This window comes from Pezoporus flaviventris, unplaced genomic scaffold (genome assembly GCF_033815535.1).
Source record: "Pezoporus flaviventris isolate CSIRO_AGI_PZ_B2104156 unplaced genomic scaffold, CSIRO_AGI_Pfla_v1 ptg000045l, whole genome shotgun sequence".
NCBI classification, from domain to species: Eukaryota; Metazoa; Chordata; class Aves; order Psittaciformes; family Psittacidae; genus Pezoporus; species Pezoporus flaviventris.
The window spans coordinates 4,890,673-4,906,070 of NW_026892593.1; the positions used below are offsets into that span (position 1 = coordinate 4,890,673).

Sequence of the window (15,398 nt, forward strand, 5' to 3'; positions counted from 1 at the left end):
ACTTGATCTCTTTGTGGAGATCCTTGGGAGTACCTTGTGACGTTCACTGATGTACATAACAATGATTTCAGGCAAACTGCTTCATGACATAACTAAAACTGAGGCCCAGATCAGATATCAAAGTTAGGTGTAGTGCGTACTATTCATTATTTTAGTATTATTATGAAATAGAGATTTCCAATCGCATGGAATATAGTAGGACATGCATATAACATGCATGAACCCGCACCAAATCCTACTTCCGAAAACCTACTCTCGAATCACATGAGTTAGACTAAGGCAAAACAGAGACACCTGCTGCTTATATTCTGCCTGCAGACCATTGCAAAGCATGTTGGATTGACCATTTAATCACAAGATAAGAAATGCATTTGTAGCACCGTGCATAAGAGTGTTAAGTAGTGACATCCATAGGGACCCTGTGTTTTAGCTGAAGTGCATACCTTTTGAAAAATGCTGCTGAGATAAGGATAAACGTTGTGGGGGAAGTTGCTGAACACATAGGTCCTGTAGGAATCATACCCTTAACCCATTGGCTTGATTCAGTTTTCAGCACAATCAGTAAAATCCCACTGCCTTTGCTTGGCTTTGGATTAGACTTCAAGGGTCATGAACTGCAGTGGAGCAGATGCAAGCTTCCTCAGCTTGTGGACCTTTATACCAGATTTCTGTTCAAACTTGTTAGCATCTGAATCTCAGGAGTATTTCTGTCATATACATCTCCAGAAACCAACACATACATCAATTGTGTAAATTATTGTCTGAAATCTCAAAGCTTACACTTCTAAAAAGGGCAACAGTAACTTTCCTTTTAAGGAACTGGATATTATGTCGACATATACTTCCAAGCTTGAAGACCTCTTTTGTGGGGTGTTTATGCACTCATTTAGTTGTCATACTATAGCTTAATTAAACAATATGCCACTTAAACTGCAGTCAGCCACTGCAGTCAGGGTATTTTTCCTCTGACCACTGTGGAGAGTTGGCTGTTCTAATTTCATTTGTTCAAATTAATGTGTTAACTCCCCCTGAGGAGGTAAGTAGTGTGTCACAGCTTGAAGCAGGACCTCTGCACATGAATCCTTTTAGTTCGTAGCAGGGTTCAGGCATGCAAATGTTGACATTTTGAAATTGTTTCCCCAGTAGATGAAATTAGTATTAGTGGCTACAAAAGGAAAACATATCTACCCTGATGCCTTTCATAATTAGACTAGCTAGAAATAAACCCAAATGTTTGCCATTATATTAGAAGCCATGTCAGCTCCTGCTGGAATTACATTTCTTTAAGGAAAAAAATACACCAAAAGAAAGTACTTTACCTTGAATATTTATTCAGCAGAAAATATTAAAATAACTTTTGAAAACTTTGGAAAAAGTAGTGCACTGGTTGTACATGCACTGGTAATGTTCCATGGAGGCTCAGAATTCACTGATTTCTTACTGACAGATATCCATTCTGTATGTATGTGCCAATAGGAAAACTTTTCATCATAAGGACAAGGAGTCATTTCCCCAGGTATTTCAGAACTATGAATGTAGTATCCAACAGGAGGTCACAGTGCTTCTTTGTGATGTCTTTCTTGGGTGTTACTTAGTCTTCAAACATTATAAACATGTAGAAAGCTTATTGTGATGTTAGTTTATTCCAGATCTAATCACAATCCTGTCTGATGATAAGGAGTTTTAGAGACACACCTAGTACACTCCATTTTAAGTTATAGCCACATCTGCTGTAAATTAATTTGGGTTTACTAAAAGCAGTAGAGTTATACCAGATTCTATCAGCTGAAATCTGGCTCTTTAGAATTTATTTGGAACCACCCAGTGTTTCTTTAATTTGGAAACACCGACTCAGTGTCCTGTTCAATTCTAGGTGAATTGCAACTTCAAAATACTATTTTTAAAGCTTTTTTTTTGGCAAATTTCTGGAGTATACTATTGAACACAATGTGTTAGTGTGAGACCATCAGGGAAAAACATGAGCTCTCCTTTAACTTTCCGCAGAGGTTTTATGTGAATGTTCCTCATCTGTCAACAGTGACTCATGGTATCTTGGATCAATGTGGGCATTTGGAAGCCTGTCTGGCAGTTGACATACGTATACACTTGAATATTGCACCCAAAGGAGCATTCTTTTGGAGGGAAATTAGCTGAGTAACCAGCAGAGCTGTTGAGAATGAATAATATCATTGGGTCCGGAAGGGTAAGTGGAAAGTGCCCTGCCTTTTCCCCCAAAACATTCCAGTTGTTAATGTGTTCTTTACATAAACCAAACTTACACTGAGTCTACACAACCTATGTTTGCAATTCATTAAGCGCACTGTGCAAGTGTGTCAATTCCATACCAATGGACAATGTTTCCTGAATTTAGGTGAGAAATGGTCTTAAGTCACTCAATGTGCAAAGAAGGGTAGAGTATGAAACAATGAACTAAACTAAATTTCATGGTACATTTTGTGGAAATTGTTACATGTTGGTGATTCTCATTTTGCACAATAAAGGAAACAAGGCAAACCCTGCTTTGCATTTCAGTGTGCCTGGGCCATTTCATTAATACGTTCAGTCTACAGGTCATCCTCTAAAGGCTTCTGTTATGACAGTGACCAAAAGTAAACTATAAGAATGTGGTCTTTGATCTCTTGTCTTGGTAAAAAAAAGTGCAGTTTTTGTGGCTTGACCAAAAAATGATACACTGATTCTCAGTGATATTCCACTTGAAGCCTCAGAAACATAAAACTTCCATTATTTCTCTTCTCTGATGCAGAATTCCACTGGACTTTATTCTTGATGGCAATCACAGAGGGTAATGAGGCTATCGTGTTCATTCACTGAATAAACTATCATTTATTTAAATTGATGAGAGATCTAGGATCAGTGGTGTGCAAAGAGAGAGGAAAAAACAAATACGAGATCTGGGAACCAGTGACTTTTTAGCATGGTAGGCAGTCACATCAGCTTTCCTCCCCAGTTAATTTAATTGAACAAAATATTGCTTAGTTTTGTTACCTTTGGAACAGTATTTTCACTTCTACAGTTGTCATTTGTGTGCATCTCACCTCCCTCTTACTGACATGCTGCAGAAGGTGGGAGGTGATGCGCCTGGACATGCAGCAGTTTGGCTATTTCAGCTGACAGCATACATGAGGAACACGCTATGAGCTGGTTGATGTGTGACTGGGCAATTGTGCTTGGAGTCAAAACATCCTTAAGTTACTTTCAGATATCTTTGAATCCCCTTCTAAGGCTGCTCTGAATAGAGCCTGATGCACCAGGTGATTCAGTGTTCACACAAATCCAACTATATTTACACTGATACGTCTTTAAGCAAATGAACTTTTGCTCTGAGGTCAAGAACCACAAAGTTGTATCCAAAACTTGACATGCATTAAGCCTAGCCAGACAGCAGGTGCTACCTGAGTGCTGATAATCCACTCACTTTCCCTCTTCCATCTCTACTGGAAATTACTGATGGGTCTTTCTGGTGTTCACTTAAAAGGTCAAATATGGACAAGTTATTTCAAAACAGAAGGTATTTAGAAGGAGTTAGACGTTGAAATGCTGTTACAGAAGATGGATTCAGTCAGCATGAAGTGATGCTGTTTGCAAATACTTCCACTCACCCAAGGAGGCCCCAAAGGCTTTGAGGAGGGAAGACAGAGTGGGGAGGAGTGTGGGTCAGGGAATCCCTGCTGACAGCCACAGAACACAATCCAGGCGAGGAGAGAGTTGCAGCAGGTATTTTGCTGAATTACATTTCATGTCTTGCATATTCATTTTCCTTCTCAAGACCCAAGTCATGGCTGCACTTCCACCCATACCTGACTAGGTGAGAAATATGTTATCTCCAGCCACAGCTAAGGAAAACACATAATATGGGGTTTCCATATTAGGGATTCTCCATAGTAGAAGATAATAGGGTTAGGCCAATCAGATAGTGATAGCTCCCCAGAGTACTTTCTAAGTTTCCTAAAATTTGAATTTCAGGAACTTGGGGAGTTGGAGGCTGCATCTCTGAATTTGATAGCCTCTTAAGGATTTCTTTTCCTTGATCTTATCACTTGGCCCCTTGAAACTAGAAATGATTTTCCCATTTACAACAGCCCATATCAGGAATTTCCGCAGCTTAACTGTGTGTTGTGTGAAGTGGATTAAGATGTTTTGGGGGAGATTTTAAAACTAGTTAAAACACTTCACACTGTAATTTCTTGGTTTTATCTTGGTTTTATTTACAGTTCAAAATTTACTTGCATGTCTTGAAATTTTAGGCAGAAATGCACTCCTCCCAGCCCTTTTGGAGTATGCCCAGGATCCAGAAGACTAATGTAAAAATTGTATTTAAGGTTTATTTTCCATTTTGAATCTAGTGATTAATTAGAAATTCCTTTTTCCCCTTTTGAATGTGTAATAATTACAGAAACATTGAAAGTAGAAATAGTTTGGTTTGTGTAACCTGAAAGAAATTTGAAACTTTGGTTGATGGAGCAGAATTAAGCCTGAGAAAATTCACCTTGAGCTGAAAAATGCTATTGGGGACTTTGCTGATGTTTGATTATTAATTATGTTTATGGCATTTGGATGGAAAGAAGGAACTGGAAATGCCCTTTTCATGTACAGAAGCTAACCTAACGGATTGTAGGTATCACTGGAAACATTTGATAAATAATAATAACTAATTTGAAGTAATATTTAACGTAATGGACGCTAAATATATTCCTCACATTACAGAACCACAGCAATCAGATTCTTTTATCCATGGTGCAATACCATTGATTTTTCATTAAGGTAAATTAAGAGAAAAACTTATCATCATTTACTCCATTTTGGCACTGAATTCTGTGCAAGGAGGGTCAGTGGTTAGAAGTCCCTCCTTTATTTTGCTGCAATTACAGTGCATTAGCAGAGTTGTGTGTATCTGTCTGTGAGCTACACAGGCTGTTTAACTGCAGTCAGTGCTTTAAACCCCTTGCTGAAATTCATCCAAACCCTCCCTTACGGATTAGAAGAAACAAGACTTATCAGAAGAGAGAAGGATATAAAACTGAGAATGAATTTTACTCTTCCATTCTATTAATGTGAAAAGACAATTCTTCAAAGTGCTGGATATGTGATATCCCTTAACAAACTTAGCACCTCATATTTATTAATTCTTTTAAGTGAGCTCACTTCCTTTAGAAGTGTTATGTTGGTTTGGTTCCTGAAACTAAATTTTCTTTAAGACTTAGAAAGTAATTTAATACTGTTTTCCCTGAAAAAGGAACATACTTGCAGGAGGAAAGGATTTTATTATCTCAACTGCAACTCCACTACACACATTAACAGTGTTGTTACTTTTGACTCTTAATTGTCCATGGTATGTGAATCATAAGGACTGGATTTTGGACTTTCAGGTTCAATTCTTAGGAATTTAGAGGAAAGGACAGTATTCTTAAGAGATGAATGAAAAAATGAATTAACTGACCTCACTAGGCCAGTTTTTTCAGAAAGGAATTTTCTAAAGCATCGTGGTATTTTAAGTAGTTTGTGGGTTAATGGAACCCAAATATTTTGACATTACCCAACAATTTTATTTTCATTTCAGAAGGTTTTGGGGTTTGGTTTTTGTTTTTGTTTTGTTTTGTTGTCAGAAATAATGGTTCTTTGGAAGAACTGAATTTAAAAATAAATTCATCTAATACTTCTTAATTCGTACTTGTGCAAAACCCAGCGTGTAGATGTTCTGGCTTTGCATTTAGTATATCTGACTTTCATTCATTGTTGTGCTTATGACATAGTCATATCCCCTGAGCTAACTTCAAAGTAGCTTGCCTGCTTAGCATGATTTAACACCCTAATCATTCATAGAATCCTAGAATCATAGAATAGTTAGGGTTGGAAAGGGTTGGAAAGGACCTTAATATCATCTAGTTCCAACCCCCCTGCCATTCAACATGGAGCTTCATCGAAGCACTATTAGATGAGAAGCAAAATCAGTTAGTCTTTGCTGGCCTCTTGGCCACTGTTGTTAGACACTACAAGTATATAAGTGAGTTTCAGGCTAGCTCAGCTGTGTCTATACTGCAGCATGGTCAATATTTTGAGCAAGCACGTGTGCCTGTCGAGTACCAGTTCCTTTCCTGGTTTGCTTTTGTTCTGGCAGAAAAAGTTTGTGAATTGGAAATCTGTATCCTGCTCTTTTGGGTAACACAGAGTGTGTAAAAACTGTGCTTCACGCTGTGCGTAGACTCAATATGCGGATAGGCCATGGATAGGATAGGACATGACAGTCTTCCCATCTCATCCCCCTTAGTCAAATGAAATGCATTTGTGTTCTGGGAAAGTATCTATCTGTGCTTTTAGTCATTGAAAAGGTGTTCATGGCTCTGTGATATTGTATTTAATGAGACAAGGATGGTACTGTGTGTAGATATAAGGTAATCCTTGAAGTGTGACAACTACCCACAATTTCACTTTCTTGATAACCAGTACAGGTTCTGCTTCTTAAAGACTGCTTCCAGCAGTATCATACAAATAGCTGAGAACTGATTAACTGCCAACTAGATCTGATAATTCAGTAATTTAATGAATGGGATTTAGCTACTTGTTTACCTGTGCTAGCTCAGATGGTGCAATTTGAGCTAACCAAGCCTACTGAGGATAAATTATCCAGAGTAGAGGGCTTAGTTAATATGCCTACAGTGTTTCTACTATTTCAATTAGCAGGTTCAGAAACCATTGTCATTAGCTCAGTATTTTGCCATATTATTCTGTCACATTTTAGAAAACCTTGAGAATACAGATGTTGTCCTTAGCAGCCAGGAGTACAACATTCATTGGTACATCACTTCCATTATTTCTCCTGAGCATTCCTTATACCTACAAAAATGGGAGGTAGAAAAGTTACCTACTCAAATCTTAAACCAGGTAGATTTCCCCTTAGATAACTACTTGGTAAAACCAGATCCTGGTCTCTTTTCACCATCATGTATTTCTGCCTGATTAATCTCACGCACACAAAAATGCTATAGGTAATATTTATCATCTGTGATTTTGTAACAATGTTGTGCTTAAATACCTGTGAAATTCATGGTTAAATATGTTCCATAAGCTTTCTTACAAAGCCAAATTCATAATACGAGATTAGAAATATAAGAAATCAGGCTTTACAGGTCTTTGTTTAGCTCAGAGTTTAACATTTCTCATGTTTTATAAGAAAACAACAGAGCAGTAAGTATAATCTGGATTCACTTTCAGAGACAGGACAAATAATGTAAATAATAAAGGAAAAACAGGTTGGCTTTAAAAATCATACTGTTTTATGTCTTTGAAATATCATGTGACCCCTCCAATTATTCAAATCAAGAACACTTTAAGGGCTGTCATGCGGCTAAATAGCGCTGACATTAATGAGCTAAAATCTTCTCTCAGTTTTACAGTATAAAAAACATATGCATCAGTATTTTGAAGTCAAAGGAATCCATGCTCTTGCCGGTGCAAGTGAAACAAAACATTGGTGCAACATTCCTCCTTCCAAGTATCTGGTTTTAATCAAACTATACTCATGGCCTTCAAGTTTTCTTTGCTGCAGTGGAAGGTAGGCAGGAGTGTTTCATTTAAAATGCTTGGTTTACATCAGGAGTGCACTAAGAACTGTGTATCTTGTCCTAGCTGCTTCTAAATGATAAATTGCAACGAAAATGTAGTAACCTGAACTGCATGTTCTCTCAGAAGTGCCAGTTTTACAGAAAACAAGAAAAAAGTTTCTGTTTTTTTTAGTCCTACCAGCAAATTTCAGTGAAACCAGGTGATTGGCAACTGTTATGATAAGGCAGATGAAGAGGATGAAAGCTAGGACTGATGGAACAGCTGTGAGAGTCTCTGTTCCAATTGTATTTTGATTACTGTTAATATAACCTGCCCTTTTCTCCCAGTGATTTATCTCATTCAAATTACAATAACAATTACCATCGACAACAAATGCTGTGTAGTTTCAAGTTTATCTGTCTCATAATGTAGCAAAAATGCGAAGGGGCTGATTAGAAGCGTTTTTGTGTTACATTTCTGAAAATGGATAAACCCCTTATTGCACTATGTGAGCTCATGCACTTTATAAACTTGTTTTCTGTTTCATTTCAGAATAAACTGATCACTTTCTGATATTCCCAAGCAACGTAATTCTAAAATTAGGTGAAAACATACGTTGGGGAGGGTTAGGGGGAGGTGGTGGTGTTATAATTTTTCTATGTTGTTTTTTTTTTTCTTCTGGTCCTAATATGAAATCAAAGGCTAATTGCTAAAAATAACTTGGAAATAATGGAACAGTTTAGATGGTACTAAAAAACCAATAGCCTGACCAGTTAAAGATATAACAAAACAAAGGTTTCTCTAGGTCTTTTAATTTCCTTTTACTTCGTTTTTTCTTTCTTTTCTCAGATGAAACCTTAAACAATGGATAAATTATGTCCTTTGTTTTAAGTAATTACTTTGTGCAAGTTTGAATTGTACCACTGACTCTTAGCAAGATTCTTATTTTTTGTAAGAGTAGGTGGCTGAGTCATTCTCCTCACTAAGAGCTAGATCCTAAGGTCCCAGTGATATCTGAGGTGCAGAAAAAGAAAGAAAGTAGTTGAGGTATCAAGCAGTTAAATCCGGGGGGGGGGGGGGGGGGGGGGAAGAGTTCTTCAGGCCATTGGCAGTGTTTACTGAGCATTAGACTTGGGATGGGGTCAAGTACCTGATTTCAGACATCTGACAAGCACCCATCTATCTCAGTTCCTGTCAACTTTTAGAATATGTGGAAAGACCCCACTGAAATATTTCACTGTGTACATAGCAGCTGTTGTCTCTTCTGGGTGGGGAGGGGGCTCACAACAAATCTGCTGCCTTTTCCCTGTTACATGCCTGGTTTTGGCAAGTAAGCTCTACTGGGTGTCACCTTGCAGGAAGCTGTCTTGATTTCCTGCCAGTCCCTGCCTTTCCAATAACTAGCTGGGTCAGAATTCCCCATCTAGGCTCAGAGCAATAAAATGGGGAAGCTGCAGGAGAGGCTGGAAGTTAAAATAGCCACTTCTTTCATTGCACGGTAGAATTAGTATCTTGGAATTCAGTAAATAATCACTCAGAGAGTAATGACTAATTCATACCTGGGATTATTTACAGATATACATGCAGATACACAGAAGAAGTACAGTATGCATCTGTGTAAGCAACAAATGCATGTGCAAACATGTGGCCACCTGATACTCTGTAGCCAAAGTAAAAGCCTGGCGAGAGAAGAAGGAAATGTTCTAGCATGACGTTGTGGGAGGCATTGCTCACAATTCAGCAAAATCCCTGTTTGATGGCATAATACTCATTGACTCATCTTTTATCTACTGCTAGGAGATATACAGTGAGATCTTATCGTTGCTGGCAAAGGAATGAAGGTCGAGAGTTTGTGCAACCAGCAACCCACTCATTTGATTCACAAGCATGTTATGACGAGCAGAACTGCCTATGTAATCCATTCACTCTGCAGAGTCACCAGGAATAGGACAGGGCCAGAACTGAATACTGGTGAGGAGAACTTTCCTCTGATTTCTCTAGAAATTGGTACATCCCTTTGATCCTTATCAACAAAAATAATCTTGGCTGGCATGTGACTGTGAAGTCTGTAGCAGGAACGCAGGCCAAAGCTCACAAATTTTCTAACTTGTTACACAGGCAAACTCCCTCCTGCTAAAAAGAGTTTGCCTGGTAGTAGATAAGTAGAAAACCAAGATGGTTTTCTTTTGTTATAGTCTCCCCTTGACAAACTGAGCTGAAGGAACACAGACATAAAACAAGGTTTATAGTGAAATACCAACTATGGATAAAGCAAACCTCAGAATCTGCCTAACTGTATTCATCTTAGCTATAGCTGTGGTTTTCTGGCTTATTCTTTAATGAAAAAAGTGTCATAAAAAGAAACCAAATCTACATTCCTTGTGCATGAGTATCGCCATGGATTTCACTGCAGGAATTTGGCCTTCTGTGTGTATACATACTATTAAGTTGCAATTCCATTAGCAAATTAAATAACCATGTAATAAAAGGAAGGCAAAAGTTAGGGACTGGTTTTCTTCTTAATATTTGTCAGCTTGGTCTGTCGAAGTGAATGTTCTTCACAAGCAAGACTGGATCAAGAAAGACCATGCAGAGCCTACAGAAAGGCACATTGAAAAAGGTCAAATACTTCAAGCTTGGACACTGGGAGAGAAAGGAGAATAGCTGTAGCAAGCAGGTCAGTACTGTGAATTAAAGGTAGTTGAAATGAAGTGGTTAGTAGGATAATGTGGCCCACAAACTTTGAAAAACTCAACCTCCAGCTGTTTTCAGTGATCATCACAAGTGAAAATTCATTATTATATTATGGGTGTTTTAGATATGGTGCATTTCAAACCATGAGGTTTAGTCACCTGCAACACTTAATAAATGTGGGGAGCAAGCACCTATAATAAAAGCAATGAAGCCTTTATTACCTTCAAATATCACCACCCACTCTAAATCTACCTCATACAGCATTTAATAGGCAAATACTATGGTCATAATGAGCAGTGGTTAGCTTTATAGGGTTCATTCATTCCTGTTCAAAACAACAGGCATGACTACAGCTGAGAATGTGTCAAAAGGAAATTAAGAATTTGCTCTCTGAGCAACTACTGAAGAAGTGGTACTTGGCTGCACCAGCTGCTGGAGAAAAGTCACCATCTTTGCAATAAAAATAGCTGGACAAAGCATAGAGGAAGTAAAATATTACTTGAAGTACAGGCAACCATTGCCTGTCTGCATAGGCCATGGATATGTCAATGTTTAATAAGAACAATAGAAAAATGGAATACAATTAGGGTATGCATAATAGACAGTATTAATTTTATTAATTTATTTAAGGCATTCATCATTTTCCTCATCATTGCAATGCCATCCCTGCTGTAAATCTTGGTTTATGTTAGCACTTACCAGCCATATACCTTGCCAACATGACTGACTGATGCTTAACAGAATTGATGGATGTCATTGCCCTTTGAGGAGTATGCCATGTCACTGCAGTTTCTTTCATTCTCTTAGCAATAGTCACTGTTGGATACTGAAAAAGACACTGGATGGTAAACATGTTGAAACTAATGACTTTGAGGAAGTTAAATACTTAATTTGTATTGATTGTGAAAATGCTATTGCTTTGCTCTTCAGCAGCCCTTTCCAGAATGTCATATTAAGCCATATTCGTCACTGGAAGAATACATATAAATTAGAATAAACAGCACAGGAACTGCTGAGATTATTTAGGTTTTCAGCTCTTAGTTGTGATGTAACTCAATCATAACTAAATTAGTAGTGAATGAGAATCATTAGCACCCAAATGACATTTTTCTCCTCAACTTACATTCTCAACCTGATTCCTGATAGGGAGAAACCTGACTTCATGTGATTTGAAATACCCTGCTTGGAATATGCTTAGGCCTCATCTTTTGGGAAATAGACCCTGGAAATCTGATCATCTCCTGCAAAAGACAATAATAGCACAGGACAACAAATACTAGATTAAAATTCAGGAGAAATGTCCTAATCTTAGAGAAGGCAATGGGATTTAGCTTTTAGTTTGGCTTCAAATTGCATGTTCACAAAAAAATCCCCACCAGTGTTACCTTTAACATTGCTGCATCCTCTGAAAAGTCACAGAAAACTAAAAGAAAAAAAAATATATATATATAAATATATATATGTATTTCCCTGCACAGCTACACCTGGTTCTTTTAAGTTATCCTGTGATGACATATGAACAGTGAAGATGATGATGTAATTTACTCTTGGCCGTAATAAACCTTAAACTCCAATGTTATGATCTGGCATTTTTCATGAGTATTAGAAAGCAAGCAAACATCAATCACCATCTGAGAAGTGAATGTTTAGAATTCAGGTTTGTTTTAAACCAAGTAGCTGTGTGCCTAACTGATCTTGTTTCTATTTATATCAGTTTTACATTTGTGTAACATTGACTTCAGCAGACAGTTTTCTTTATGCTTCAGTCACCAAGGGCAGAATCATACCTATGCGAGTTCAAACCATGAAAGCTGAAAAAATTATAAAGGTTTTTGACAGCTATAAGAAAAATGATGAGACACAGATGACAGCACAGCATTTCTAGACAAGGGAGTTTGAAGACAAGTTAAGCAATCAATCATCTGCATCACTCACTATTTAGCGAGTCGACATTCAACATCTGAATCAGTCATTACAATGTAAAGAGAATTAGTAAAGTCTCTAACAAAATGCAAATAAGTGAACTAGAGGACAATACAGTCAAATTCTAGAAGTTGGCAGGAAGCCAGAAGAATTATTTTGACAAGACTGCTTGGGGTGATTTGATTTCTTCTTTGTTACACTAGAGAAATGGAGAGCTTCGGTCTTGAGCAGTACAAGTTTTAAGAAAACTGATCTGTAGTACATCTGTATTGCTATATTTAGCCAGAAAAACTGTAGAATAAGGAACATAATGCAATGCATGCCCTGGCACTCTGCTACACAAATTAACTCCTTCTAGTGCTAGTGATAGTTTTGCAAATAAGTACAAAGAATACTGAGGCAAAGCTAGTCTGAATGGTCTGCAACTTTGAGTGTTATCTTTGCCTTCCTTGAAATGTTGCCTACTAATTCTTGCTATTATAGAGTATCAGCCTGCTTCAAAAGGCACCTGGTACAAGTGAATGTGAAAAGTAAGTTTGACATCTGTGTGACTACTAAGCTGCAGGTGCTGAAATTCTGGAAAATCATAAGTACCACTATTATGCAGCTACAAGAAAGCTCTACCTGATGTCTTGCTTGTTCTGGTTAAAATAAAAGGATATTAAAAAAAGAAAGAAAATGAGTTTTAAAAGAAAATAAAGCAGAGATTTCTGTTTTAACAGCAGTTTCAGCTTGGATTTTAGCAGTATAGAGGATGCTGTCTTACACTCACTTATCATTGGAGTAATGGTGGAAAAAAGGCCTGATCTTACTGAAAAGCAAAAAGTAATAGTAGGTAGCTGTGCTGTTAGGCAAATCCTGGGCATTTGGCAGCTGTTTTGAGAGGAAAAAACATTCGTCCTTGGCTTGCATATATGGCAGAGCTAACACTGACATTAGGTGCTGGAAGGTATGGCCATGCCCTCTAGCCATCAGCCTTTGGATCCTGATGTATTTGTTCCCTTTCTCATCTGTCCACATGAGTGCTGTGTGAAGACTGCACTAGCATCAATGGAATTGTCCCTGCTCCTAAAACTACTTGTTTGCTTTTGTCAGGGCTTAAACCACATAGGATTTGTCATTGCAGGGAGACTTTCTTATCAATGACATTAGTGCAGATACACCTTGAAATGATAGAGATGGTTTGGCTTTGGTCCTGATATGAAAGTAGATAGATAGGAATAAATAAAGAATATTTTCATGAAAGTTTATGTAAGTATGGTCCGTATTATCTTATGGAAAAATATTTTTAAGCAGTTTCAAGAAAAATTAATATTTCTTTTTTAATGGTTGTGAATAGCTAAGAGGATTCTGTAGATCCTTTAGCTGAAATCCTGTTCTTGGCAAGTGCAAAGGTTCTGGAAAGAGTATGAGAGCTAGAAAATTACTCTTGAGAGTAACAGAAGAAAGCTTACCTTCTCTAGCTTAATTCTTATAATGGATAAATACAGAATTCCAGTAAGGGAACTGTGTCAGTAAGTTGGCAAGATAGTAATACATGTAAGAATAGATTGCATGTGTTATTTTATCTCATCAACTAGTCATTCCTATGCGCTTTCTCATAACTTACAGATCTGTATGAAATTCTTTTGTATGCTAAAAGTAGGAGATTTTTGTGTTTAGAGGTGTTTTTTATCAGCTGGATATCCTCAGGTTTACCCTTGTAAATCTCATTGAACAAAATTGAACTTTGTCCAACAGTTGATAAGTTCCATGGATAAAATTTTACCACCTAAAACCTCTTTTAATTGATTTCACTGATATTTTGACCTTTGTTTTTGTAGAACTGAATCTTGCAGTCAGTTTGAGTTTGGGTACTTGAAATAAAAACATTTGTGAGCTCAGGTACATAACTCTTTCACTGGTTTCTACGCCATAAATATAAATTCCTAAAATGAAATATTTATAAGTCAAAATATAAGTGTGTGTTTTATTTGACCATGTTATCAATGAAAGTATGGTTTTTATCTTACAGAAATGTTGGAATCCAACAATATAATCAATTTCAATGGACTAGCTAATAGCTCCAGTTACCATACTTTCCTCTTGGATGAAGAACGGAGTCGGCTGTATGTTGGAGCAAAGGATCACATATTTTCTTTCAACCTGGTTAACATCAAAGAATATCAAAAGGTAAGTTTGCTCATGTTTTGTACAATGCAACTATATACTTATAATGTTGCAGCATTGTTATTACTCTATGTCGGACACTGTATGAATTATGGAGTAAGTGTTTGGATGTCAAGGATACTATTACGACACAAACATTTGCTGTCTCTATGAAGAGAAATTTATAGTAAGCCTATAACCTATGAGTGTATAAAATACAAAGCTTTTTTCACACTGTGGAAAAGTAAATGCTAAACAAATAATCCACCTATTTCCCAAACAAGACAATTTCATGTTTTCTGCTAAAAACCCCACACAACTGTTACGACAGTTCAGACAAAGAAAGGACGTATTACTCTGTATTTGTTTGCAGCTAAGGAGCACCTGTTTGGGACTCCAAGTGCTGATTTCTCTCCTTCAACCCAGCACTTGTAGGTACTCTGCTTGTGCTTCTTTCGAACCAAAATAGGTTCACTTTTAGTAAAAGAGGAGAAGGTCCATGAAAATTTGCCATTCTTGATGGAGAGTATAGTTTTCCAGTAAAAGCTGGTGATGAATTAAAAGCTGACAACAGTTCAGTGATGTGCTTTTGTTGCAGGTTAAATAAATAATTTCATTTTCAATTGATTTTAGTAAGATAAAATGTTGCGAAGGTAAACACAGCTATGGAGGTTTGATTTGTTATTGTCATGGTTTAAACCCAGTCAGGTAACTTGTTCACTCACTCCCAGTGAGTGGTGCTGAGCTGACAACAATCGAGGTCCGTCCCCCCCCCTGCACCGGGGCTCTCCCCTTCCCCGCTCCCGGAGGAAAGGGGAGGAGGATCGAAAGAGTGCAACTCCCACGGGTTGAGACAAGAACAGTCCAGCAACCAATGTACAACACAAATCACCCCCGCTACCATCAACTACAACAACGATAAGGGAAAATAACAAGGGAAGAGAATACGATACCACCGGCCAAGAAGACGAGTTCCACCCGGAAGGCCGTGTCCTTCCGGGTAACTCCCAGTTACCCCCCACTCTGGGCATGATGTGCTGTGGTATGGAATACCTCCCTGGCTAGCCCGGGTC

At 37.7% G+C, this 15,398-nt stretch overlaps 1 protein-coding gene across 1 annotated transcript in view; it reads left to right on the forward strand.

Moving 5' to 3' along the window:
* SEMA3A (semaphorin 3A) overlaps window positions 1-15,398 on the forward strand; it is a 169,914-nt gene that overhangs the window by 34,454 nt on the left and 120,062 nt on the right. Inside the window, exon 3 of the mRNA XM_061467285.1 lies at window positions 14,192-14,349. Coding sequence (XP_061323269.1) covers window positions 14,192-14,349 — 158 coding nt within the window. The remainder of the gene's footprint in view (window positions 1-14,191; window positions 14,350-15,398) is intronic.